The sequence below is a fragment of the Pholcus phalangioides genome, unplaced genomic scaffold (assembly GCF_987345545.1).
Source record: "Pholcus phalangioides strain wild (caught in Gottingen) unplaced genomic scaffold, Ppha-v1.0 ptg000013l_1, whole genome shotgun sequence".
Taxonomy (NCBI): Eukaryota; Metazoa; Arthropoda; class Arachnida; order Araneae; family Pholcidae; genus Pholcus; species Pholcus phalangioides.
The window spans coordinates 6,893,749-6,921,297 of NW_028301606.1; the positions used below are offsets into that span (position 1 = coordinate 6,893,749).

Below are 27,549 nucleotides of genomic sequence, written 5' to 3' on the forward strand. Positions count from 1 at the left end.
ATATTTATCCAATAATATAGGGTTCCCGGTTTACTTGGAGGCCCCAAGCCCTGTTGGGCCAACCCGTTAAGACGTAACTGTGTGAAACATTACTTGCTCATAACCAACCTTGGAATTTATTAGGCCAGCCTTGACACGAGCGTGGCCCTGGCTTAAGCAGTTAGATTAGTTTCTGGTTAACTTAAGCTTCACTGTTTCAGTGAAGCAAAGAAACATCAATAAAGAGAAAATATGCGCACATTAATTAATCTGATCACACTCAAACTTAAACTTAAAAAAGAAATTTAAGTAAAATTTAGGTATGTGTAATTTCATTACCAAAACTCATATAATGCATCGATTTAATGTGTTCAATCTCAGCTGCAATGTTGTGTTTTGTGCGTTTTGCTTGGAAAAAAAATAGCAGTAAGGCAATGCTGCTGGCTAAAAAGGAAGAACAATCATTTTCAAGCGCAAAAAATTACTCTGTTGAAGAAGAAGAGAAATTCGTAATTATGTTATCTCAAGAAGATATATAGTCACACTGAAGTCTCATTCTCACACTGCGGTAGGTGGGTGGGATAATATGGAGAATTCACGTTAATGTGTGTATATGTCATTGCAGCATCTCTTGTTAACTGAAGACTCTTTAAATGGCCGCATTTCCTCTCAATGGCGAAGTGGGAAGGTCACATGACACACTCTCATCTCACATACAAAAGCATGATCCGTTTAATTTGGTTCTTTTTTATTTTATTGTTATTTATTTTATTTACTTTGTTATTGCTGTTATTGCGCAACTGGCAGAGTGAGAGAGAGATATCTAAATTAGTCGGGAGTTGTCCTCCTCTCTCCAAAAGTGAAATAGACAATGGACTGCAAAGTCTTCTTCATCTCATCTTTATCTCTGTCCAGTGCTTCATCATCATCTTCGTCTTTGAGAGGTGTTGTTCGCTGAAGAAGGATATGCATGTGGTGATGTTTGCCTCTTTAAAGGGTGTGTTTAATAGGGCTTCTATAGCCAGTGATAGTCTGCTGTTGATCTCGCTTTTGACATTCTTGACAACTCATACGACGTTTGGATATCCCGACGGTGCTAGTATGTTTTTCTGTTGTTTTTTTCGTGTATGAGCGCTTTGCATATCGAAAGTCTTAATTTCTACGAAAGACCCCCCCCCCCCCACCCCCGCGCATACTTCTTGTCTATTTTGTTCCTTATAACAAAAACAAAACTTCAAACTTCAATTCAAGAAATATTTTCTAGGTTTTAATACCGAGGTTAATTCTGGTAAAAAAAGTCTAGTGGTTTTTTTTTTTAACTTTAGTTAACACGAATTTCTGTCTAAGGCAGGAATCGCACTATAAAACTTTGATAAAAATTCTTTTATAAAAATTGAAAAATGGAACCAATAAGCGCATCGGTTACATTCACTGGACTGTAGCTTATTCGTAGTTTTTCAAGTTTTGTAAAAGATCTTTTATCAAACTTTCATAGTGCAATCCCGGCCTAAATCTCGGAGAAAACTATTTTTATTGCAGAACCGTGAATAAATAAAAGAAATTAATTATGATAATACTTTAGGATAGTACAGTAGCACACCTGGTAAGTTAGTCGACTTACAAAGGTGTAGTGTTGTAAGTCGTCAAGAAGTAAGCAAACTAGTCCTGTAATAAAATTAAAAATATAAGTTGGCCTTCTTTGAAAAACTGTTAAACATAGAGCCTTGCAAAGCCTTTCGCATGCAATTGAATTGGAATTTGGAACGTGGAATGTTTTGTTGGCTTCAGGGAAGACAGGACAACTTTCAAATTGGGTTTTTGAAGACGGTATCCATATAAAAAGTTTCTTTTTTTTTTTTAATTTTAATAACTATACAACCCCCTTGCAATATGAATGACGTATCTGACGCCCACACATTATTTGGATAATTCTTCTAGTTGGAAGTATGCCTCTAGGATCAACGGTTCGTCAGTACATTGTGGTGATAGCTGTTAGCTATGTACCCTGAGGGCCAGAAATATATATATATTCCTGTGCTCCTTCACCAAGATACGGGGAGCCCAATCAGCAGGGCCGCAACTAGGGGAGGGCAGAGGAGTCTGATGCCTCAGGCACTGAAATCCACCAAATGTGGCTCTCGAAGTCATCTTATGCGTCCCGCGATCTCAAACCTAAATTTGTAAAGATGAGTAAGACGGACACATTCCCACATCACTTAAAGGAGTCGTGACATATTTACATATCACTTGAGTAATCCGTCGCACAGTTCCATAGCACCAAAGTGGCCCGTGTTACATTCATATATCACTAAAGTGACCTGAGGCATATTGCCAGATCTCTTGAGGGACCCTAGGCACAATTCCATAGCACTTAAGCGTCCAGTGGTACATTTACAAATCACTTAAGTGACCTGCAATGCAATTCCACAAAGTGACCCGCGGCATATTTCCAAATCACTTAAGTGGTACGCGGCACATTCAGAGATCACTTAAGTGGCCCGCGATACGTTTGCAAACCAAGGAAGTGTCTTGCACTCTCCTTAAGTTTGAGCCCCTTACTGTAATGTATGAATTGTTATACATGGGATCTAATAGGAATATTACTTGAGAATATGCTTTGAGTGAAGCTTAATCTGAATTGAGAGGTGTTTGTCAATGTGATTGACTGACTTAACTGGAAAATAAATATCCGTAGTGCTCAATGTCAAGTAATCTCTCTTTTCATGAGGTTTTTACTCTTTTTATTTTCCGCAGATATCAGGCAGTTGATGCAGCTACAGCAGAACCAACAGCTCATTTCCGACCTAGGTACGCAATACGAAATAATTTATCCTATCCAGTACCGAGAAGATTGGGTACGTGGCCTGTCTACGAGGGAGATATCACCCGAAAACAAGGTAAATATCACTGTTTGTGATTTTCTTTTTAAATCGTTTATAAGAGTAGGGCTGGAAATCAATTAAAATTTTCAACCAATTAATCAAAAAATTTTTGATTGATTAATTGAATTTTAATCGAATATTCTTCGTAACTATGTATACACGTAAAACTACATTAACTGATTGCTTACATTTCGTAACTACATTAATTGAAGCTATGAAAATATTTGGCCTTTATAAGCTTCCGGAAAATGGCTCTGTAATTTTGAACAGAAATGTAGAACTGTTAGCAGAAAAATTACTAAAATGATAGCTCAAAAATAGATTTATGAAGAGGATCGTATTGTAAATGCTCATCATTCAAATGTGCTTTTGAAAGCATATGTAAATGATGTACGTATTTTTTTTTAAGAATTCGCAGTTTTCAGATTTAGTTATGATTGAACAAATACAAATCGATTTGTTTCATCGAGACAATATTTTTAAAGTACAATTCATTGCACACAACCAGTTTTTATAACCACGCTACACGTCAACATGTGGGAATATTCATGGCATGCATGCTCATACACAGAAACGCATCCTAGGTATTTCGAAAATCCTGTTGATTTCATATTGCAAACAACGCACTTGATTGCTGGAAACAAAACTGTGCATCGCTCGCTGTAGCTGGTGTAAAATACGTTTCTGCTTTATGCATTTATTCAATGAGCCTCATATTTGTAACGCTTTCAATTTATAAAGAAATTATAACCCTTTCATTCGACCTGAATCAATTGTAATCAATTATATCTGTTGTAAACTATGCAAGACAGCCCTGATGCATCTAATCTGCATATTCTAGTTTTTGAGTGATACTTTTAAAAAGCTATTGTTCAAATATTAACGCCTCTAAATACAGCATAAAGCACGTTTTGATAGTTTAAACGCATTAGATGTTTTCGTTAATTTTCAAGAATGCAAAGTCGCCAATTGATGCTAACTGTACGGGTTTGGCATCCCAGACCCAATTTTCAACATTAATTCACTCTTCCCTTAATACAAATCCGCAGCTACTTTTTTCACAGTACATATTTTGAGCCATCTACTAACGCCTGTAAAATTTTCGTCGAATTATATGACTTTAGCTTGGGAGCCTTTTTCTTTGTAAGCTAACCGCACGTTAGAAAAAGGGAAGGAGAAAAAACACAAATAGAAAAGTAAAATAGTATATAAAAGATAAGGCGATGAAAATGTAAATACAAAGTTATATTTCTTTTCACCCTAACCCTACTTATTCCCTTTCACTCTTATAAGAAAGATACATCATATGTGAAAAAAACCCACTATCAGGGTGCACAGGAAGCCAAAAGGAAAAAAAATTGTAAGGTTGCAACAAAGCTTCGGGATGTTCAGTAGAGAGGAAACAGTAACTTGTTTGAGTTCATTCCACTGACGCGTTTGGACGCACTATCATGTCCTTTGATAGTAAAGTGGTTAGGAGAGATGCTGAACGTTCTTTGTCAAACCTTGGAGTTTCTTCACTTGGATCTTGTCATTTAAATCAGTTACCACTGATATCCTGGCGTGGATAAGGTGCATGTCCGGTTTCATTGAAATAGTTGTTCGGTCGGTCGGCTGAAGTAGGTTTTCTGCGGTTTTCTAACTTCAAAGCGTAAATGCGAGCCGGTATTATATTTGAAAAATGCCTCTCCCTCAGAGCCGGCAGATCTTCAACATGATAGAGTCGAATCCCGTTTTAACAAATACCGTTATAGCGAAAATCTCGTTTTAACGAACATTTTTATAATCCCCCAAATAAGTTTACATAGGAACAATGCTAGGTAACCTGGAATTTCTTCATAACAAAATTTCGTGATTCCTCCGGTCACTTGACGTTTTTTATAACGGGATTTGACTGTACTTACATAACATGAAAATACAGGTAAATTTACCAAACCATCAACCATTAACCAACAACCATGTTTAATTGAAAATATGGGACACAGATGGCAGCACTTGCAAGAACACAAAACAAGCACAACTCTAACAACATAACTACGTTAAGGCGATGCAGGACGGCAACTAGATGGACGGCCATAAATGGAATAGCTTACCCCCGGAGGTAGTAAATTATAACACAATTGACACGTTTAAAAAGAAATACGATAAACATGTTAGGGTAAATCGAGAAGCTATCCATACTTAGAATAAGACAACCATGAGTATTCTATATGGGCATTGTATGATATTTATCACGTGTATATATTGTTTACAACTTTTGTTAATTGCATTTTTAATTGGGTTGCTGTTTTTTTTAAATATATGACATCCATATTTGTTATGGACATCTTTTTCTCAGCCACCTCGTTGCGCATTTTTCCTGTTGTGGCGTTGTATTTGTATTACATACTTTGCCATCCTTTCTTTCTTTCAAACCGACTACAACTTAGGTCTATCGCCATCTGTAGGCAATTTACTACCTATTGAGTTGTGCCGGAAGTGTAAGTGTGTGTACCTAACAGTCTGATTGCGTATCTAGTGTTGTGTATGATTTTTCAATGCTACTATATAGATACATTTCAGAAGTGAAGTGAGTGATGTGTTACGATTGAATTACATTTGTACTGTTTTTAGAACTGTTGCTCTCTGTGGGGAGACTTTTTAAAGGGGAGATCGGCTCGCATTTGCACCTCGAAGTTGGGAACCACGGAAAACCAACTTCAGTCGACCACCACTGTGGCGACGATGGGGCTCGAACCCGGGTCGATGCGAGTCCATTACTATGACCACTCGACCACTACAGCAGCTACTTTGTCATCCGGTGCAAGCCGGCATTTTGGTTCCCCTTGTAATGTAGAAGAAACAGTTAAAAGGTGAATTCGTCGCCCCCTTCTGGCCCCGGGCCATGCCCAGGTGGGTTCATGCGTTAGTTTAGTTTAGAATCGAGCACGCCCAGGCTCTATCGCTTTTGCGATATAAGGTCATCGATCGTGAGATCGTGGGCTTGCCGGAGAAAACTCAAACCGGCAAGCCGGCCGGGAAAACACACCCGGTTCGGACCAACATCCCGCCAACCCCCCAAGCAGCACAACCACACCCCCCCCCACACCCAAACCCCGAATCCCCAGGCATATCACCGCTCGACAAAGTCAGGACAGCACCGCGAGTGCGATTCCCCCTCCGTCCCGACACCCGTGACCAGACCCCGCCAGTGCGGTCCACAGCTCCCCAACACGCCCCGCGAAGGGAGACCCCCCCCCCCCCGACCACCCCCAAGAACTTCTATTGTGGATATGAGGTCTATGCGTTAAGACGGCACTATGCTTCCCCCCCCCCTTAGTTGCGGACCTGAGGAGATGCATATACATACACTCACACAACACGTTTCGAGAAGTATCGATTGGTTAAAAATTCCTCAGAGGAATTTGTGCGAGGTGCACGTTCGGTTAAGCAGTAGTAGTAATGGTAGTCGTCATCCTTCATTTTTAGTTAATCTGTTATTTCTGATCAATTATGGTCATAATTGGCAGTTTTTCCACATTTGGCGACTATTTTTTTGGCGAGAATCTGTTTTACCCGTTTTTAAGATCTCGATGTCACGTAGTTTTCCCGATAAAGTATGGTCAGATTATACTCAACATGACCAAAATTCATCTTTTAATGTTCATTCAGCTTTAAAATGTTTTGCAATGAATAGGAAAATTTAATTAATCAATTAATCTTCTCACCGTAATCTGAGATGCTAATTTCTAGATTTTATTCTTGGATTCAAAAAGGTTTTCTAGTCATCCGTTTCTACTCATCCTGTTTATTTTCAGAAATTAACCATCATCACTATCAATATTCTCATGAGGATGTCAAAGCCGTCCTAATTGTTTGTTTGAAAACAATCTCCCGACAAGGCTAAATTGGGAAAAGCCCCCAGTAGGTATAGAGGACACTAATTATTCAAGTCAAGTCAAGACTAAATTGAGAAAAATGTGAATTTTGAATTGTATTGTAGTTCTGAGGCTAGTCATGACCCCCCCCCCCCTCAAGGGTAGGCCCGGGTGATTGTCATCATTTTTTTTCACGCTATAAATTAACTATAGAGGGCCCGTAGAAGATCCCAGCCTATGTTCCAAGATGTGGAGGCCATCAAGTGCTAATCCAGACAGGGGTGATCGCCCCCCTTCCCCGAGAGCCGAATAATTTGGGGAAAATTTGTCTGTCCCGTAAAATATAAAATGATTCGATGCGCTTACACAATAAGTCGCTTCTCCGATGCATCACCTCGGATACACATGCCTCCGCTCTAGTTGCAGCTCAAGATGCCTGCCATCTTTCCATTCGAAGCTCAAGATGCTTGCCTTCTCTTGATTTGAAGCTCAATTATGTCTGCTTTCGCTCCATTCGAAGCTAACAATGTCTACCTTGGCTTTGTTTGTAGCTGAAGATGTCTACCTCAGCTTCATTTATAGTTGAAGTTGTCTAGCTCCATTCACAGCTGAATATGTCTACCGTCACTCCATTCGCAGCTCAAGATGTCTGCCTTCACTCCATTTGAAACTGAAGATACCACAGCTTCATTTGCGACTGAAAAATTTTGCCTTGGTTTCATTCGCAGTTGAAAGATTCTGTCTCAGTTTATTCACAGCTGAAATTGTCTGGCTCTGCTTCATTCACAGCTGAAGATGTCTGCCTCTGCTTGTGTGAGGATCTGGAGGAGGCGATAGGAACAATCCCCCCAAGAGCGAAATAATATGAAAAAATACATCTTTCTCATAAAATATGGAATGATGCCCCCTCTTCACACATTGTCCTGGAGACCATCGGGCTAGTAGGCTGTATAAAATTTTGATTACCATACATTATATATATTGCACAGTGTTAATCATATTGTTCAATTATTTTGTTTCAAATAACTAGGGCTATTTTTTTTACAGGTGTCTCATTTATTCAAAACTTATATATTGATCGAGACATTGGAGCAAAAGTTTCACCTAGATCTAGAACTGAACGTGTGAGTTATGTTTTTTTATTGCTTGTTGTAAAATAGTCTCTCAATTCAATTGTCGCAGGTAAAATTTAGAGGATCTTCACTGGAAATTGAAAGTAGAGGTATATACTTTTATAAAAGTTCTGGGGGAAGAGGGGGCACAATGATGATGTTAATGTCCCTTTGTGGAGCCAGGAGGTACCTCGGCCACATCACCTGATGGCAGTATTGATAATGTCACTACTACAATCACTACACTTGATTATATACACTATACACATTAAGTCACGGCTGTCTTAGTGGACATCATGAGGCTGCGGGCAAAGTGATTTTTCTGAGGGCCTCCTACCTGGCTAGAAATGTCTGTTTGCCAATTTGCCACCCTCAAAAATTACAATCAGATCTCATTCTTATGACCTTTTTCCTCCGCCCCTCCCCGCTCTTGAGGCTCACCACCCAGTCACAGCCAGGGAGCCTCAAGAGCAGAGGCATTGCATTAGGTCAACCCTACACACCTTTACATGTTCTTTGTAATCTTGAGACATAAGAGGCAGAGTGGCATATTTACAGGACGGGTTCAGTGGGCTATGGTCCAAGGTGACGAGTTCAGAGAGGCAGAAACTTACAGGAATGAGTGGCCAAGGAAATTATTAGAATGGGTGAATAGCGGCAGAATTTTTACAGCCACCATAAGTCCACCCCTGCAGGCCTGTCATTTGAGGTGGGGTCTGGGGTAGCTGTTGCTCCTCCTGTCTTTAGAAAATACACTAGAAATGGTATATATACATTGAGTATATATTATTTGCCCCTTCCCCCTGGAAAAAGTTGAAATGCATCTCTGCCGAGAAAACGAACAGACTAGATCGGTGAGTTACCAGAAAAAAGTGACCTGTACAGTTTGCAAGCATGTGACCGACCAAAAGAGTGACCTAGAGCATGTGCAAGCACATGAATGATCAAAATAGTGACCTATAAAGTGAGGGGACCAGGTCAATGAGCAAGCAAAAGAGTGACCTAGAGCAGTGGTGTTGAAGTTGGGGTGCAGTGAGTGCTCGAGCCTTTGACCTAGAGCGATGCATGTATATGAGTGAATAAAACAGTGAGCAAGCATGTAAATGACTAAAAGTGTAACCTAGCAAAAGAATGTGAGCATGGGAAGAACAAAACAATGACGCAGAGACACAGGCGTAGGAGATTACAGGTATGGGGGCCATCTGCTTCTGGGAAGAAGATATTTTTCCCATATTCACACACATATCTACTGCTGCTGCTTTAAAATCTATTTATAATTCCCATGTGAAACATTGGCGATATGGGTGCCAGTATTGTTATTGGGCCTAACCAGCTGGGAAGTGATTTGAAGTAGACATAGTTATGAAGAGGACTTAATTTCTTGAACATGGAAGAGCGCAGGTGTCTGAGGGGATAAGATTGAAGTGATTAAATTTTTAATGGGATGGATAGGATGGAACATGAGTTATTAATACACTATCAATCAACTGCTTTGACAAGTTGACACCAGTATCATTTAGCAAGGGATAATTCCAGATTGGGGAGTTGCAAGGAGTTTTTCTGTAATAGTCATAAATTGAATAGCTAATGGGAGTAGTCAGAAATCAAAGTGATAGAGAGTTGCTTCAGACTAACTTAAACGGGATTGCAGCATGGACAAACGAATGAAGCATGATGTTTAGTGTTGACAAGTGCATGGTTGCTCATTTTGGTTTGAACAACCCATGTTTCACTTATGAGTTGAATGGTGTGATTAGAGTCCGGATGTGTGTGCAACTAGCAATTACACCATCATATTCAGTGATCAGATGTAAAAAATACTCCTGTGGATAGACTTCCTCGGAAGAACAAATACAGGTGATGAGTTTAAAAATATATTGTGAGTGATTTTGAGCTAGATATATAGTGATCTCTCACTTATACACCCTCTCATTTATACATTTCCTCTCAGTTATAGGGTGATTTTCTGTGCTCCCGTCCAAAAAGATAGGAAAATAATGCTATTTCCTTTTCATGTATAACTCCTTGCAGAATTAATTAATATTTTCTTCATTATTTTCTGGCATAATTCCTTTTCATATGACTTCTTCATTTATACAACTCATTTTGTGGTGTACCTATCAGTTACGAGTCACAGAAAGTTCCGGGTTTTTTTTTTTTTTGCTTTTCCTCTCTACCAAAAATAATTTTTCAAACAATCTAAACAGATTTTCAATGAAGCAGCTTTCATGTGTAACTTAATTTGTTGTATTTGTGGCAGAGAGCCTACTTTCTTTCCTTGGACTATATCCCTGCTTATGATTAACAGGCCATCAATCAGAATGGGTTCTTTGTGATGGTTCTTTTCCATTCCGTAAAACCCAGATGGAGATCCTGCCAGTTAACCAGGCCCCCTTCACGAGTGCTAGAGATTTCAACTGAAGGGGTTACTTGAATTGATGTGATGAGAGAATGGTGATAGGGTTAAGAACTTGCAACTAATAACAAGTGTTTTAGAAAGGTGACATTTTTATTTTTGCGAGAGATTGTGTTTCATGTTTGACTGCTCATTAGCTTACTGCATTCACTTAGCTTTGCTGCATTTCATATACTTAAAATGGGTAAATGAAAGCAGTTATTGATTCAATTCAAAATAAACAAATGAAAGTTTGATGATAAATAACTGAGTTAGGAGAACTACAAAAGATTGCATCTGAAATGTATGTGAAAACTATTGAGAGATCAATATGGAGGATAATTTTAAAAAATCAGATTGTTATCATTCAGGTTTTTAAAAATCAATTTTATCTGCAAAAGTATTAGAAGAGCCAGAAACTTTAATAATTTTTACAAGTAACTTCCAATTGTACAAATCGAGAAGACTGCTTTTTTGGGTAGATGACAACAAAAACAGTGTTAGATATTAAGTTGCTTTATGTGATTGGGATGAATAAATATTGTCTTATGTTCTGAGAATGAAACTAGTATATTATATTAATATTTAATGCACTTGCGTCTGTCAATTTCCATTTCATGGATAATTTTTCAGTGTATCTTTCTTGATTTTCACTTATACGGCTCTCTTACTTATGCATCTTTAGACGGAAGAATTTTTTCTTCCTTGTTCTCTTGCACTGACACGTAAGTGAGGGATTACTGTATAAGATAAATTGTAAAAAATATTGTTGTGCTGATTTTGATATCTCTTTTGAAAAATACCAATAAAGAGGGACTTATCATAGTAAAGGATATCATGTTGTATCAAGAGCAGTTTTACATTTGTATACACAGTGATTCCAAGCAATATTTGAAACAGGTATTGTTATAGGTTGTGCTTCATTTTATCAAATATCAAAGTTTCACTGTGTATGATTAAAGATCTTATTTTTCTTTACAGCAATCTTTTGGCACCAACACTTGTTCAAGCTGAGTATAATCCTTCACTTCAAGTTATAGAACAGGTAACTTGATTATAACACTTAAAAATAGTTATTAGATGTGAATAACAACAAAAAATACGGCCTTAATCTTATTTCTCAATTGAAAATACTTTCCATAGGACATAGAAAACTGTTTTTATCATGCAACTGTCAGAAATCACACCGGAGGATATGCTGCTTTGAGAACTTGCTATGGGTTAAGGTATGTGAATGTTCTTGCAAATACATCTTACCATCAGTTAAACATATCAGGCTTTTATGACCATTGTGATAGTTTTATGAAAGGCATGCCATGGTGAATGAATGACACTGGAAAGAATTTACTCTGCTACCTGGGGCAATATTGATTTTCGCGCGCGCCCCCCCCCCATCTTGTAATTTTGAACTGCAAAACAGGGGACTCCGCTCCTTTCCTGACTCAGCAGCTGCGGCACCAGACACCCCCCCCCCCTTCCAAATATGGAAGTTGTAGATTCCTAAGTTTTTGTTCATAATTATTTTTTTTGATGGTATACTTTCTCTTTGATATTGATTTCTGAATATGATTTGTAACTATACAAATCATAGGTATTTATTGGTTATCGAGCGTTAAGATGAAGGTCTTGTGACTTTTTCTTCTTTTTTTTTTTGAGTCAAAATGTCTGTGCCCTTTAGGACCACATCTTGAATCCTACAAAACTATGTGGTTGCAGAAGGTGCTAACTGGAGGAGACTGATTTTTTAGGGCACCAAAACTGAAGGGGTGTGGTGATTTTTTATCACCAAAATATTATTCGCTTACAGTTGAAAAAATTTCCAGTACCTGTTCCTAGTGCCCATCATCAGAAGGCCTATAAAATAAAAATGGCACATGCTCAAACTTGAATAAATGTAATGCTAATCCTTGACCAGGTTATTCTATCGCTGTGTCTTTCAATATCTCACGAAACATGAAAATCCTTGGGATCTTCAGTGACGCTTGATGTAAGGAATTTTTAAAAAATTTTGCTCTTCAATTCAAAGTTTTATACATTTTTTTCTTTTTATTTCAACAGCGGTGTGATATATTTTGAAAAAGGCGTCTATCTAATTCATCCGCTCTATGGTGATGATGATTCTGTAAGTATGGGGGAAAAATTACTATTTCTTATTACAGTGAAACCTCACTACAACAATACTGAATATATAGATAAATTCCTGTATAATGATATTTTTTGAAGTCTTGTTTGAAAATGTCTATACTCTAATGTTAAATTTCAACCTCTCAATATAATGATAATCCCTGTACAATGATATTTTTTCTTGGTCCACAGAGTATTGTTATATCAAGGTTTCACTGTACTCTAAAAATATAAACAAAGAGTGATTTGGAGTAGTTTATCCAACTACACTACTTATTATTTTCAATCACTACAGTTCACTCATGGTTATAAAAACTGATAGCACTACACATAACAAGTATTACACAGAAACAAGCTTCACGTCAGGTTCACGACAACATGTACACACACATTCCAACATATACCAATTCGTTAGAAATTCCACAGAGTAATGTGGCTGAGGTGCATGTGCGGTTTAGTAGTAGTAGTTTATCCAAACCTTTAGCCTGCCTACACAACTACTATGTTATTAAGGCAAAGTAAAAAACCCTCAAAAATCCTTGAATAATCCTTTATTAAATGGTAAAACATTGATTATATCCTACATGAAAAATATTTATTTTGCATTAAATGAGGTTTGACTGCATTGAAAATATTTAAAACATTTTTTTATCTGAATTTTTTAAATATTTTTTACCATTTAAAATTACACGACATAGTAAGATCCTGTTAATGTTCACAACTTGGAGTATGTTTTCTCCTAAAATAAAGGAAAACAAATGCACTAGGCATTTCAGGGATAGCAACTGTGTCAAGAATAGACTTATTTCAAAATGTTTCGTTCACTAATGTCATCAATATCAGTCAAGGTGAGAGTGAATTTGAAATTCTTTCATATCAAGAGATTCTTTAGTTTTGATTTCATTTTGAATGAGATTGTAGAATTTTGAGCTTAATTGACTAGAATCTACCTATAATGATTTCAGTCAAAAAAACTTTAACCCTCTAAAAAGACAATTTCAAAAATATTTGTCTGGATTAAAATTTGACTGGTACTATAATTTCCTACCTGTAAACTGCAGATTATGCCTTAAAAAAATTATAAATTTCTTGCATATTACAGACCACCAGGTATTGTCTGCAGCTTCTTTTTTAGAGGTGAAGAAAAAAAATATACTTTAAAGAATATATAATTTTTAAATTTATTGGTGTGGCTTATGGTGATGCGCTATAAAGTATCAAATGACCTGAATTTTTTTTTCATGAAAGGCTATCATATTTTTCATCTTAGTAGTGCAATACAAGAGTCTCAAAATTTGCCTTCTTCGAATAAAAATCTGTTATCTCTTCAATAGAGTTGATAACAAATACTGATAAAAGTTTTTCTCTCTGATTAAATTTATTCTTAAATTTTTTGACACTGGCCTCTCAAAGTTTTGAAAGAATTACATTTTGGGATGAAGGAAATATGCATGCTTTATTTTATTTAATGAAAATATGTGATTACCTATTAATGAAAACTAATCATTTTCTGTTTTTGTCAAGATGAATCATCCCCACTTGCTGTATCATTACTATGGTGATCTTGATGAAAAATTTAAGTGTGGTAAGTGTACAGATCAGTAGGTATACATAAATTACAAAATTGATTGGGGGGGGGGGCTCAAATGACCTCAGCCCCTAGGTTCTGGTGCCTATGACTTACACCACTCTGACTTTAACCACCTCATATATAGTTTGGATATGTTGACATGTAGGATGAATGAACTATGACTTGGTCTGAATGTATTGTCCAGCAATAAACAATAACTAAATTCTGATGAGATTCTTGTATCAGACACAGAGAAGTTTGTGAATTTTTGGGTCATTCACATATTTGCTAACAAAACCCTTTTTTTCTCGCCATGGGCATTTAGGTTTTTTATTCTCAGGCCTTGACTTCACCACTTCTATAACACACACATAATCCTTGAATTCAGGCCTGAACTTCCTGAAGCTAAAAAAAAGAATATTTAAAGCAACAAAAAGCAACCCCCTACATTTGTGCATGTAGAATCTCAAAGGGCTATAGAAATCCCTGTTGTTGGAGGAGTGAATAAAAAGAATCACAATGATTTCCTAGCTATTTTTTTCGATGGAGATAATGGTGGCACACAGCTTACAAATGAATATTGCCAAAAATTTCATCTCTTTATTTAAAAGTTCTGGAGTACTTGTAAAAATACAATTAAGGTCAATTTATTTTTTAGTGTAACAAAGTTCAACTTTTAATGAAGTATTGCTAATATCTAATAAAGTCAATCGCAACCTATATTGAAGATAAACATAGTTTTTTTCGTACCCCTGTAAATAAAATTCATTATATAAAGGTTTTTTAACAGCTGGCTGATGTGAAGATATATTTAGGAAAGAGAGAAAATTCTACTGCTCTTACGAGGGATCGAACCCACATCCTCATTTGACAGAAGAGTGCACCAAACTACAAAGGCAATGAATACCTCAATCTTTCAAATACAAATACAACGCCACAGCAGGCACAATGCCCAACGAGGTGGCTTTCCTTAGAGCTCGTGTGCACTGAACGAGACCATACATGAACGGTTGGACCTAACTCAGGCCAAAACTGACAATTGCTGATACTGCCACCAGATGGCGACTTATCTGAGAATGATGTCACTTTCAGCACCATACAAAGGTTTTTTATAGCAGCTTGCTGATGTGAAGATATATTTAGGAAAGAGAGAAAATCAAAGGAATCAAACCCACATCCTCTCACATACCAGGTGAGCTCACTAAACTACAAAGACAATGAATATCTCAATATTTCCTTAGAGCTCATGTGCACTGAACGGGACTGTACATGGATGGTCAAACCTGACTCGGGTCAAAGCTCACAATTGCTAACACTGCCACCAGATGGTGACTTATCCGATGATGATCTCACCCGGCAAGTGAGAGGATGTGGGTTTGATTCCCCACAAGGGCAGCTGAATTTTCTCTTTCCTAAATATATCTTCGCATCAGCCAGCTGTTAGAAAACCTTTGTATGGATAGCAGAGAATGGCATTGTCCTTGGAAAATTCATCATATTATCTTTTATTTTCAATTTTTTTTCTAAGATTTTCATAATGTTTTTTCAGCTAATGAAGATGATGATCAGACTTTCCATTGCCTGTGGGAAAAGCTCCAACACTTTACTGAAAAAGTGAGTATTCATCTTCACAATCCTATCTTCTGATATCTTCGAGTTTTATAGTTTTAGTTTTGTTAGATTAATGTTTTGAAATTCTGTACTACAGGCAGAACTGATGGGAAGCAAATATATCGAAATGGCTTTATTTCTGGATAAAAATTTTGTAAGTGTAATTAAGTTTTGAATTCTATGAAAATATGTAAATTAAGTGTAAGAGATTATATGTTCAGAACCACAAGTTAGCTGAAAATTTAGATAATCTTTCTTCAGTATATTTTTGACAATATGGATGCTATCTTATGAATAACAGCTGTGAAGTCACTGGGACATATGGTTGTGGTAACGAGAAATTAATTTTTTGCCCAATTTTCGACCCAAATTCATTTTTATTTTTCCCTTTTTCACAATTTGGGCATTAAATCTTTTTTCTCATTCACTTACACATACACGCACTTACATGAAATTACTACCACAATGCAGTCTTTTACTCCCTTCTTATTGTTTTGAAGAGTCAACTTTTAATGCTGTGTGATGCCTTAGCCAGGAATCAGTGCAAAACTTTAATTCTGGTCTAGCCTGGACATATTAAGCTATTGAAAGAGGCAAATGGGACAAGGAATATCTAAAAAGGAAAAATAAGAAAATAAGTTGTAAATCTCTTATGCATTACTAGTTGGGAGTAAATAATGCTTGAAATTTTCTTAGATGTAAAATTGGTAACAAGTTTTTTTTTAAAAATTGATTCTTCAAGTAGTATTAAAATACAATGTATCATATTTAGATTTGATTTTCAGTACCATGGCAATAAAAATCTTTCAATTATCAGTTTTTAAATATTTATTTAAATCAGAGTTGGCAGGTTTTTGATGGTTTAAACTGTCATAGCATAAACCCTCAAATATTGCTTTTCAATGTAAAATTCCCATTGAAAACACACACACACAATGTTTAAGTGACTATGTTGTACAAAGAATAAATACTTAATATGGTTGCTAAATAATTTTCTACAGAATTATTTTGGACAATATATATGCATTTTTTCTTGTAAAATATACAATTTGAATAGAGCAAAGTATAAAAGCTAGAGGAAAAACTATGGAATGATTTGATTTTCTTCAATTTAAGACCATTCTGGACCTTCTAAAAAATTTCTTCAACTGCTTATGCATGTGTATAAAGATATAAATATCTACTGTGCTCTTTTATAACAGATAGATGTTTATCAAGTTCTTTTACACCATGTAATGTTAATTTCTGTTATCAAATTATCTAGATAATCACTGAGATGCTTAAAACAATAACCTTATTGTGCATAACATTAAAATATATCTTGCAATCAAAATACTGCCCAACAGGCATCACAGTGGTGGTCGGCTGAAGTTGGTTTTTGTGATTCCGAACTTCGAGGCATGAATGAGAACTGATCTCCCCATTAGAAAGTCTCTCCTCAGAAAGCAACAGCCGTACAATGCTACAAATATTCAATCATTACACTTCACTCACAATTTGAAATGTAGATGGTAGCACTAAGACAAAATTCACACACAACACCATATAAGCGCTCAGATGGTTAGGTACACACACTCATACTTTTGGCACAGCTCAATCGGTAGTGAGTTCTCCAGGCGATAGACTGGAGTTGTACTCGGTTTGAAAAAAAATCAAGATACTAAATTGCTTCGAATCCAAAGTAACATATTGCTTGATTTTCTTTTATTTATTTGACTAGTTTCACTTGTATGAGTCGTATGGAAAGGATGCTGTGTCTGAAGCTGTTCAAATTATCAATTGTGCTGACTTGGTAAGTTGATATTTTTTCCGTTTCATATAGGGGGGCCTAAGTAAAAGTTTTTCTCTCTCTTATAATTCTATGTTGCTTTGCTGAAGCGCCAATCTTGATATTTGTCTTTTTTGCAAGTATTAAACCTTGTGCATCTTTTATATTTTAAAGAAAAATTTATTTAGTTAAAATTGATTTTTCAATGTATTTTCATCATAAATTGTTTTAGCTGTTTTAATATTCCAAACTATGTATTAAGTGGGATTCTATTTGTAACGTTTCCCGCATGTTTCAGCTGTATCGTACAATAAACACTTCACTGTCAGTTGTTTATGTGGAAGTGTGGAGAAACAATCAAATGAACATGAGTAATAAAATAGCTGCTACCCTGGAAAATTTCCTTGGTTATGTTTCAGATAAGCTGACTCGAATGTCTGTTGATGCCGCTCAACTTCTCAGGTAAACTATTAGGTTTACATTTGTTATTTTTTTATGTAAATATGTTCTTATTGGTTTTTAATAAACTTTTTAGTTTTAGGTCAAGATCAACCAATTTGTATTCAACAAAATAAAAATGTCTGATTTGTAGTGGTAGAGTGAGAGGCAGATAAGTGACTATAAAAATTTTGCCACCCTTCTTTTGTTCTAGTCTGATTTTCTTGCCTTCTCATTACCTAAATTTGTTGTCTGTCTAAACTTGCCACCTTGCATAATTGCAGTTACCCAACCATCCAGACACAAGCAGCTCTCTTTCGATTTTTTTCCTTTTTTATATTCCTGATTATTTGAGTTGCAAATTATAGTCAATGAAATTGAAAACATTGTTCTTAGATGTTCAGAAGGCATTGTTTCATAGCAATTGATTTTAGCAATGCTATGATTTTTGATTTTTTTAATGATTTTTTTAATATTCTAAGTACTTCTTAAAAACAATTTGCTTTCGATTTTCCCACTGCAGTGGTTTTAATTTCAACAATGGCGAGACCAGCATTGCAATTACTGACAGCATTTGTACTGTTAATGCTCTAGGAATAACGAAGGTAGGACAAATAAATAATTATTTTCAAAGTATTTTTTACTATTGTTAATTTTTCTCTACCACATTTTATTTTTTGTTTTGGAACATACTGATCACTATATCTTGAACACAGGCATGTCTGTTTGTTACAAAGTATGTTATATTATATTTCAGGTTAGTAATATAGTAAAGCCTCACATATCTTCATTGTCTGTAGCGCATATATTGGGACATAATTTGGGAATGTATCATGATAGTGAATGTAAGCATTATGCATTTCTTTATTTGCGATCTGATGATTTGAAGTTTAACTTGATGTCATACAAAAAAATATATACACTGTATATTTTAAAGAAATAGAGATTTGAGAAAAAAATTAAGCGGAAAACACTTTAAATATAATCATTTACTTTAAATGTTTTTATAATTTGAATATGGATGCATAAAATAGAGTAATAAAAGCCATATCACCAGCTGCTTTCTTTTAACATCATCATACAATCAGGTCTCTTTAAGCGAATACTGCTTATAGAGGATAAGCCCATCAAGTGAATGATTTTTTTTTCTAGTTCCATCTTGGCAAATTTGGACTAGGTGGATACTATATTTTAATTTACAGAATTACTTAACCAGTCATCTGGGTGATCAGCATAACTCTATGCTGAAATTCTGAAAATACAGAGATGGGTAATTAAATGAATGCTCATTGGCAGTCCAAAATCCCCAAACACTATGCAAGTTACTCTCCTAAGTTCATACTGAGCTCCTAAGTGTGGATGCTAACCAGACAAGGCATGCAAGGCACCTGCATTCCTTGGCTGGTGTGCAAGAGGTCCTGGGTTTGATTCTCAGTGTAGAGAACAACACTTTTTTTTCCAAAGTTCACCTCAGCATAATATCCAGATAGTTTGGTTTCAGTTTCAAGATTTGTTTCCCTCTCCCCCCCCCCCCCATATTTTTGAAGTGAAACTTGCTTAGCCAGGGATGAATTTTTTTAAGGGAAAGAAAATTCATCATAAAAGTGAAACACTTTTTTTTTTCCTCAAAACCCGTTCCATAGAATAAATGATTGTGTGGTAAATCACAAGAATAATTGATTGTGCTCCCTAACTATGCAGGTCTGGGTTCGAATCCCAGGTTGTGCATGGACGTCTACTAACACTAACAAATTCCCCGGACAGATTGTAATGATCTCTTGGGAATGCATGCTGATCATGTTATGTAAAAAAATTAATTTAATTTAATTAAAGTTTAGAGAAGCAGATGAGTTGTGTGATGTTAATAGACCTTCAGCTGTGTAAGAAAATTAAGTTTTGTGGTGGGGGGTTTTTAGTTTGGGCGATTTGTGCCATACAAAGACAGTTTATTACCTTTCCCTACCCCCATGATGCCACACCCCCTGGTCTGGTCACATGAGAGCATATTTCACATGCGAAGGCAAATTTTGTGACGTCACAGTGCCAGCTCCTAATTAGCTGCACTGTTATAAAGCAGAATACATCCAGACTGCTTCACTTTTTCTTTTTCTTCTCATTCTTCACTCCTGTACTAGATCTACACCTAGATGGGCAATCACACTACATACTAGACCTACTAGTAATTGACTGTTTTTAGGGAACATACAATAATGAATATCATTACAATTGATAGAAAAGCAGTTGTAGCATGCGTAGGAGAGCCTGTAAGAAATAACTTTAGTAATTACTTGTACTCTCGTCATGGATCTTGCCTTGGCAAAACCATTCCATCAACAATGACAATGTAACCGAATAAAACTATGTCAATTGATATTTGTTTATTAAACTATTATTTTTTATTTTTGATGCTTATGTGCAATCAAAAATTTCACTTTTCTTGTTGTGTAACATTCTTTTGTAGACATTTATTATCATTTAAAAATTAAAGTCCTGATACCGTCCCCCCTCTGATTTAGAGCCAACCTGATTATTACTAGAAATTTTTAGTGAACAAATCTGCCGCACATGGAATTTACAGCGGGTTCAATTATGATTCCATATGATGCCAAACTTGTTAGAATTCTACAGGGCAAAAAAAATGGTGTCTTGGGGTTTAAGGACTCAGGTTTAATTAGACCAGGTGATTAAAGTTTAAGCGGGGGGGGGGGAAGGGGAAGTTTAAAAAAGATAAGAGGTCAAAAAGATCAATCTTATTCAAAATTTCTAAATTCATTTTTTAATAATTAATATTAAATTTAATTGCGAGGAATCTAGTCATGTCAAACCTAGAAGTTTCTCTTCTATATTGCTCGAGAGTCTCATTCAGATTTCTATCTTTGCATGTTCCTATGCCTGTTTTCCATTAAATGGTTGTTTTTTCTTGCATTTGTGGCATCAACCTTAATTATATGATGACAAAAGAAAATACTTTTCATGCTAATTTGGGCAGCATTATCTCTCTGGTGCCATACTTTCTATTGAAGTATTCATTATGTATTTATAAAAATTTATTCAATATTAAGTTTTCAGTTCAGTTAAAACTCTGCTAATGTATTATTAGGCCTTATTTATTATATACTCTAGTGATGATATACTTATCATTCATATATCTGCAGGCTGTAAATGTTCTTCCAATGAAGGTTGTGTGCTATCAAACTCTTTAAGGCAAGTTTAAATAGTATGTTCATTTCGATCTTATTAACACATTATTAACCATTTTAATCAAAGTGCTAAAAACTTCTATTCAAGGTACTGCTGTCATTAGTGTTCAACATGTTAAGATTGAATCATATTTTTGTATATTTACTGTTTTTTAGCTCAGAAAGTAAGCATTTCAATTGGACAGAGTCATTTTTTTGTACAGTACTTGTTGTGATAAAAAAATTTATACAATAGATACAATACAAATTTATAAATATTAGTGTTTCCCAAAGTGAGCAATATATGGAAAGGTCCAGGGGAGTGATAGAAGCTATGGGTATAGGATCCTATGGGTTTGCTTGAGTTGGGGGCGATGATAAAAAAAAAAATTCTGAAGAAGGGAGCGATGAAACATGTTTGGGAAACTATGCAATAGATTAATGCAATAATAAACTAAATTTTACTCCCTAATCTAACATAATTTTTTTTTTTCAAATTAAATTCACACAGGTCTCTGCATACCTTTTCTTTCTCCAGTTGTAGCATTGAAGACTATTATAAGACATTAGGCAAAGGATATGGTGAATGCTTATTCAACATGCCTAGAATGGTACTTGATGTTTTCATGTCCTTTATTAATTGTATGTCAATGAACCATTGATATATTGACATTTATTTAAATAATTTTTGTAAATTTTGATTCCAACATGGTTGTTTCAGCGGGAATCTATTTGTGGAAACGGTATAGTAGAGAAGGAAGAAGAATGTGACTGTGGCTCTCCTGAGGTCAGCTTTTTTGTTTTGTTTTTTTGACAAATTTTTATTACATTATGCAGTAGAACCTATTCAGATTATAGTGAAACATTTTGATTATCAGAATCTATGTTTTACACGTGATTTTCTTCCTTGACATTTAATTTCAGTACAGTAGATATCTCTATCTGTTGGAAAACAATTACAGACCTAATGCAGAGACAAGGGCGTAGCGAGAGAGGGGGGGACTTGGGGGTCTGGTCCCCCCCCCCCCGAAATGTGAGAAAATGACAGAAAAAAGGGGAAAAGATGGCCAAATCCATTGTTCTGTCACTTTGGTTTCCCCCCCCCCCCCCGAAATGAAAGTGGTCCCTTCCCCCGAACGAAATTTCTGGCTACGCCCCTGTGCAGAGATACCTTGTTTTATGAATGTTTCGGATGACGAATATTTTTTTCATGTTTTTTCAGACTGGCTAACAAAGGTTTCAGTAGATATGGGTGTACATACTATCATAATGTACATACTATCATGCCGCTGTGGTGGTCGAGTGGTTATAGTGACGGACTCGCGATGCGAGGATCCGGGTTCGAACCCCACAGTGGTGGTCGGCTAAAGTTGGTTTTCTGTGGTTCCCAACTTCAAGGCACAAATGCGAGCCGATCTCCCCGTTAAAAAGTCTCGCCACAGAGAGCGACAGTCCTACAACAATAAATCATTCAATCATAACACTTCACTCATAGTTAGAAAAACTGGTGGCAGATGGCAGCACTACACATAACAAGCATTACAGAGAAACAAAAAACTTCACGTCAGGTTTCACTACACGTACACGCACATTCCCGCATGTACCGATTCGTTGGGGGTTCCGCGGGGGGGGGGGGGTATAGCAGTAGTAGGTAGGGCCTCCAAAAAATGGCTCGGGGATCCATGATGTTCTTGGGTCGGCCACCTCGTTGGGCAATTTGCCTGTTGTGGCGTTGTATTTGTATTTGTATAACATAGCATGTAAGTTTACATGTCATAAAATGTAATGTTAATTGCTGTTACCCTCAATTAAATTAATTTATGTCTGCCTCATAATCACTTTCCAGATATAATTTAGGCAAAATTGCCTAAGCTCTTCCTTCTTAGGAATACCAATGAGTGATAATAATAATAGCCATTTTTTTATTTTCCAGGTACCTTTCAGAAAACTCAAAGTGCTTTTTAATGTTTTAGAACTTATCTTTAAATTTTGCACAATACTTAGAACAAATCAAATGATTCCCCATAGAAATCTATGTTGGGAAATCATGTTCGAGTAAGTGAATATGAATCTGGGGCAAATTATATTTTTATTAGCCAAGATGTGTGTGTATCACTGTAATTCTATTTAACCAGGGTTGTCCTGATGAGTTTGAAGGCCCCATTTTCAACTTTCATAGAAGAAATGTCTCCCAGTTGTTGAAGGCGCCACAGAGAGAGAGAGAAGACAGACCTTAAACATTACACTTACATAACAAGAAAATTCAGTCATCTGCTATTTTCACTTTGAAATATAGAAAACATGGCAGCATCTGTAGCATACAAAAATATGTAAAGAACACGCATGCACTCAGAACACCCATTCCAGCATGTACCAATTCGTTAGAAATTTCCAAATAGCAATGATTACAAGATGCATGTACAATTAAGTGGTATTTGTTAAAGACTGAATAAACTTGAAATAACAATTAAATGAAATATGGAAATTATGAAAGAAAAATCAAAATGAATAAAAACTTTATTTTTTAGTTCATAAAATATTTGAACTCAACTTAAATATTTTAATCTCTTCTCAGGCTTGTTTGCAACATGGGTCGTGCTGTGATCCTATGACATGCAGGTATATCAAACATGCAGAATGCTCTGTTGGTTCTTGTTGTAGAAAATGCAAGGTACAAATTTTAACTCATTATTTTGCAAACTGTGGTAGTCTTTTTGCAATAATTTATTTTATTAAAGTTGCCAGGGAATGTAATATAAAAGTATCTGAATGATTATCGCTTAGATAAATACAGGGTGGCAACTAAAAGATGGCAAGCGGGTCAGGTGCATCAAACCCTGAACCCATAATTCCCTCTTTCTTAAGACAGGGTTGTCTCAGATGACATAAGAAATAGTTTCTAGTTGCTGCCAGAAGAATCTGCTAGAAGAATCAACCGTCAGGAACTTTTATCTGTTCTTTCTTTTCACTGAGGGAATTTTTTTTATACTTTGAACATCAAACTGTGAATTTTAAAAATAAAAAATGCTTATTACTATTCATTATTAATCATTGAGTCATAGTTTTAATGTCTTCATCCTTTCTAACCATAGCTCCTGTCTACAGACAGTATGTGCCGTCCATCAAAAGGGGAATGTGATGTTCCAGAGTTTTGTGATGGTATGCGAGGAGAGGTAATGCTACCCTGCTGCTTTTTGAACAGAATGTTAAGTTAAAGCAGTTTTGATCATGATCATCAATTCATTTATAGCCCTTTCAGACCCCGTTTGCACAAACCTGTGAGGTTTCTTTAGATATTTTATTTTTTAATCTCGGGTGGTTCAACCCCGGCTTTAAGGAATATGTGTGTGTTATTGTTAAAGCCAAGGCTGAACTCCCTGAGGAAAAGTAAGAAAGAGTATCTACGGTGAGAAACAACAATCCTCATGTTTGTGTTAATAAGCTATTAGGTCTGAAAGCATTATAGTCATTTTGAGAGAGTCTTTATTCCTGTGATCGCAGTTAAATTTTACTTCTCTATAACATCACCCCACTTCCCCACTTTTTAAATTGGTTTTATCAAGTCCCTTTAGTGACTTTATCTTAAGATTTGACCAGAGTTCCAAGCCTTAAGGGCATTTTACAATATACATGTTTTATGGGGGGATGTACAGTAGAGCCCTTATGTAGTGCCCCTGTTTTGGAGTTAACCCCACTTAGCATTAGATATTTCCTATGAAAAAATCTTTCATGCATAGAGATTATTATAACTGGTTCAACTGTGATTCGTTATAATGCTAAGGTCCCTATAGTACTATAATTCAGTGAAGCAAATGGTGGAATTGAATCATAGTTCAACCATATGAAGGGTGCAGGAGAAATCCCTGTCATGGCATGAAGATAAATTTTGATGAAAAACATGGTTCAAAAACAATAGAAAGAAGACAAAACAGCAAATATTCAACCTTAGTTTGGAGTGCAATGATGAGTTTTTTCAATGATAAGGATGGCATATTCAGAATCTACACCTTGAAAACCAACAGATGGTGCCCTCAACTCATTTTTGACCAAAAGTTTGATTACAGTGTTATTACTCTGTACCCTTTTTTTTGTGAGAAACTATCTTGAAACTGACAGGACCAAAAAATTTTCAAGATGTATAGTATTTATTTATAAGAGGAAAAACTGCAACAAAAATGGCAAAAATTTGGATTGAAATGACTAAAGTACTTATATTTCACTAGGACTCAAAATCTCTTCCATGGCTTCAGGAGAATATTCTATATTTCTCAAAATCATGGTTCCACAGACTGAAAAGCTTTTCTCTGCATTTCATGATTCAATCATCTCATCAAGATAGAATAATTATCCTGTCTATGTGTGCATAATTATATAAATCACAATGAAAATCCCACTTTGATTGTAAAATTAAATTTGAAAAAAGTCTTGATGTGTGTATTTTTGAATATCATATATTTTTTTATACATCAGTACTATAGCCAAAGAGGGAAAGAAAGATGTGTGAAATGTATATTTAATGTTTATGTACCGTATTTCAACAATTATAAGGAACCCCTTTTACACTTTTTTTTTGCCAAAAATCAGGGTCTCAGAAGTAGAGGAGGGAGTTCTTATACATGTATAGTACAGGGTTTGCACAAATGAATGACACAATTTTAAAAAAATTATGTTTTCAATACAACAACACGTGATATAATCTGTGATACATGAAAATATTAAGAAAAACATTCAAAGATTTTTCAACATCATAGATGGCAGCACTATAGAATGCAGAGACTGAAATTTACTGAACCATTCTTTGGTTTTTTTCCAGTTACAAATTTCTAAATGCTGCACAAAAGTAGCTGAAATAACCCTTGCATATTTTGCGCACACATATTCTAATATACAAAAACTTTTTTTCTTCATTGTCACCATTTATAAACTTTGCATGTTTTTCTTTATTTTCATGTGTGTCACAGTATTATGTGTAACAGTTTCGAAAATATAAATTTTTAAAATCATGTCATTCATTTGTGCAACCCCTGTATTATAGATATTAACAAATTACTCAATTTCTTACAATTCATGATGAGAACGACTCTGATGATGATAATTAACTAGATGATGTAGCTGATTGTGATGTATCAAATGAGAGTGATATATATGTATAAAGGTATACCTTTATATATAAAAGATATATATATATATATATTTTTTATATCTCAAAAAGTATCTTTGATGAAACCTTTTTCCAAATTTTAAGCTCAAAAAATCAGAGGGCGGGGGTACGTTCCTTATACACGTTAGAATTACCTTATACACTGGTTAGTTTTCTTGGTTCTATCCCCCTTTGTGAAATAAGATCATTGGAAATACACACAAAAATTCTGCTATTTTTGAAACATTAAAATTTTCATCTTCAATTTCTTTGCAGTGTCCTCCAGATTTGCATAAGAAGAATGGAATGGTGTGTAGTGGTGGTTTGGGCTACTGCTATAATGGCCATTGCCCTACTGTCCAAAAGCAGTGTGAAGCAATTTGGGGTTACGGTAAAATAGTTAATATATTTTGCTTATATTTCTCAGTTCCACTCAAATGTTTCACATAATCATAGAATTAAAAACCTTCTTTTTATTCAATGCCACATCAGAAAGATGTTTTTTTTTCTCAACTTCTATCTGATGGTTAGATTTTTTTTATGGGCAGTGTGTTATTATTAATCCTTTTTTTGTGATATATGCTCTTACATTGGGTTGCTGTATCTCTTTGAGGCGTGAATGCAAGTCGATCTCCACATTAAAAATCCTCGCCACAGGGAGCAACAGGCCTACAATGGTATAATTCTTACAATAATTCAATCACATTGCACTTCACTTATAGTTAGAAAAATTGATGGCAACACTATGACAAGCATTACACAGAAACAAACTTTATGTTAGGCTCACAATGCAGACACACACAGCTTCCAGCACAGTCCAGGTCTTCCTCGACCACCTGCTAAAATCTTCATTGAGACAGAGCGGTGGGCTCTGGATAATATAGTTAGGAGGAGGAAGTTGCAGTATTTTAGTTACATTTGACATCCATATTTTTTATGAGTATCTTTTTTCTGTTGAGCAATTTGCCTGTTGCGGCCTTTGTATTTATATTTAATGAATAACTGTGGAACACATTGGGCTATTCATTAGTGATTTTATTTTATTTTTTCTTAACATTTCACTTCTGCCAGTAGAAATTGCCAGATGTGAAATCACTGGTTTATGCCAGTAAGATAAAAAAAATTGGTTGGTTGAATCAACAATCATTGGTTGAAATTTGACCATCTAGTCATTTTCTGCACCGGGACCTACAATTTATTTCCAGTTCCAAATGTCAGCCTGTTTCATACTCACTGAGAGGTTAATGTGCTAATATGTGACTCCCTGCAGTAACAATCTTCTGTGGTCTTGTCGCCGTTTCTGTTGTACCCCTGTGTCACAGAATATCAAACTTGTGACACCTCTAAACATCCTTTGGTAATTTAGGCAAGTACCTTATCGACCTAGGCTACCATACCCAAATTGGCGGTATGATCATATAAATGTCTAAACAACATAGAAATTATAAAGAAAAATATCTTATGTATAAAATAATAGACCAAACTAACCAAAAG

General features: G+C 35.7%; 1 protein-coding gene across 1 annotated transcript in view; it reads left to right on the top strand.

Annotated features, from left to right (window-relative positions):
* Positions 1-818: 818 nt before the first annotated feature.
* The window catches only part of LOC149078511 (snake venom metalloproteinase-disintegrin-like mocarhagin), a 34,027-nt gene continuing 7,296 nt past the window's right edge, over positions 819-27,549 (top strand). The window contains exons 1-19 of the mRNA XM_089240621.1: positions 819-1,078; positions 2,734-2,876; positions 7,766-7,842; positions 11,207-11,270; positions 11,369-11,451; positions 12,284-12,347; positions 13,874-13,934; positions 15,469-15,533; positions 15,628-15,684; positions 17,251-17,322; positions 17,597-17,760; positions 18,260-18,341; positions 18,494-18,581; positions 20,892-20,940; positions 21,427-21,526; positions 21,637-21,702; positions 23,491-23,586; positions 24,008-24,088; positions 26,332-26,446. Coding sequence (XP_089096747.1) covers positions 946-1,078; positions 2,734-2,876; positions 7,766-7,842; positions 11,207-11,270; positions 11,369-11,451; positions 12,284-12,347; positions 13,874-13,934; positions 15,469-15,533; positions 15,628-15,684; positions 17,251-17,322; positions 17,597-17,760; positions 18,260-18,341; positions 18,494-18,581; positions 20,892-20,940; positions 21,427-21,526; positions 21,637-21,702; positions 23,491-23,586; positions 24,008-24,088; positions 26,332-26,446 — 1,660 coding nt within the window. The 5' untranslated portion in view covers positions 819-945. The remainder of the gene's footprint in view (positions 1,079-2,733; positions 2,877-7,765; positions 7,843-11,206; positions 11,271-11,368; positions 11,452-12,283; positions 12,348-13,873; positions 13,935-15,468; positions 15,534-15,627; positions 15,685-17,250; positions 17,323-17,596; positions 17,761-18,259; positions 18,342-18,493; positions 18,582-20,891; positions 20,941-21,426; positions 21,527-21,636; positions 21,703-23,490; positions 23,587-24,007; positions 24,089-26,331; positions 26,447-27,549) is intronic.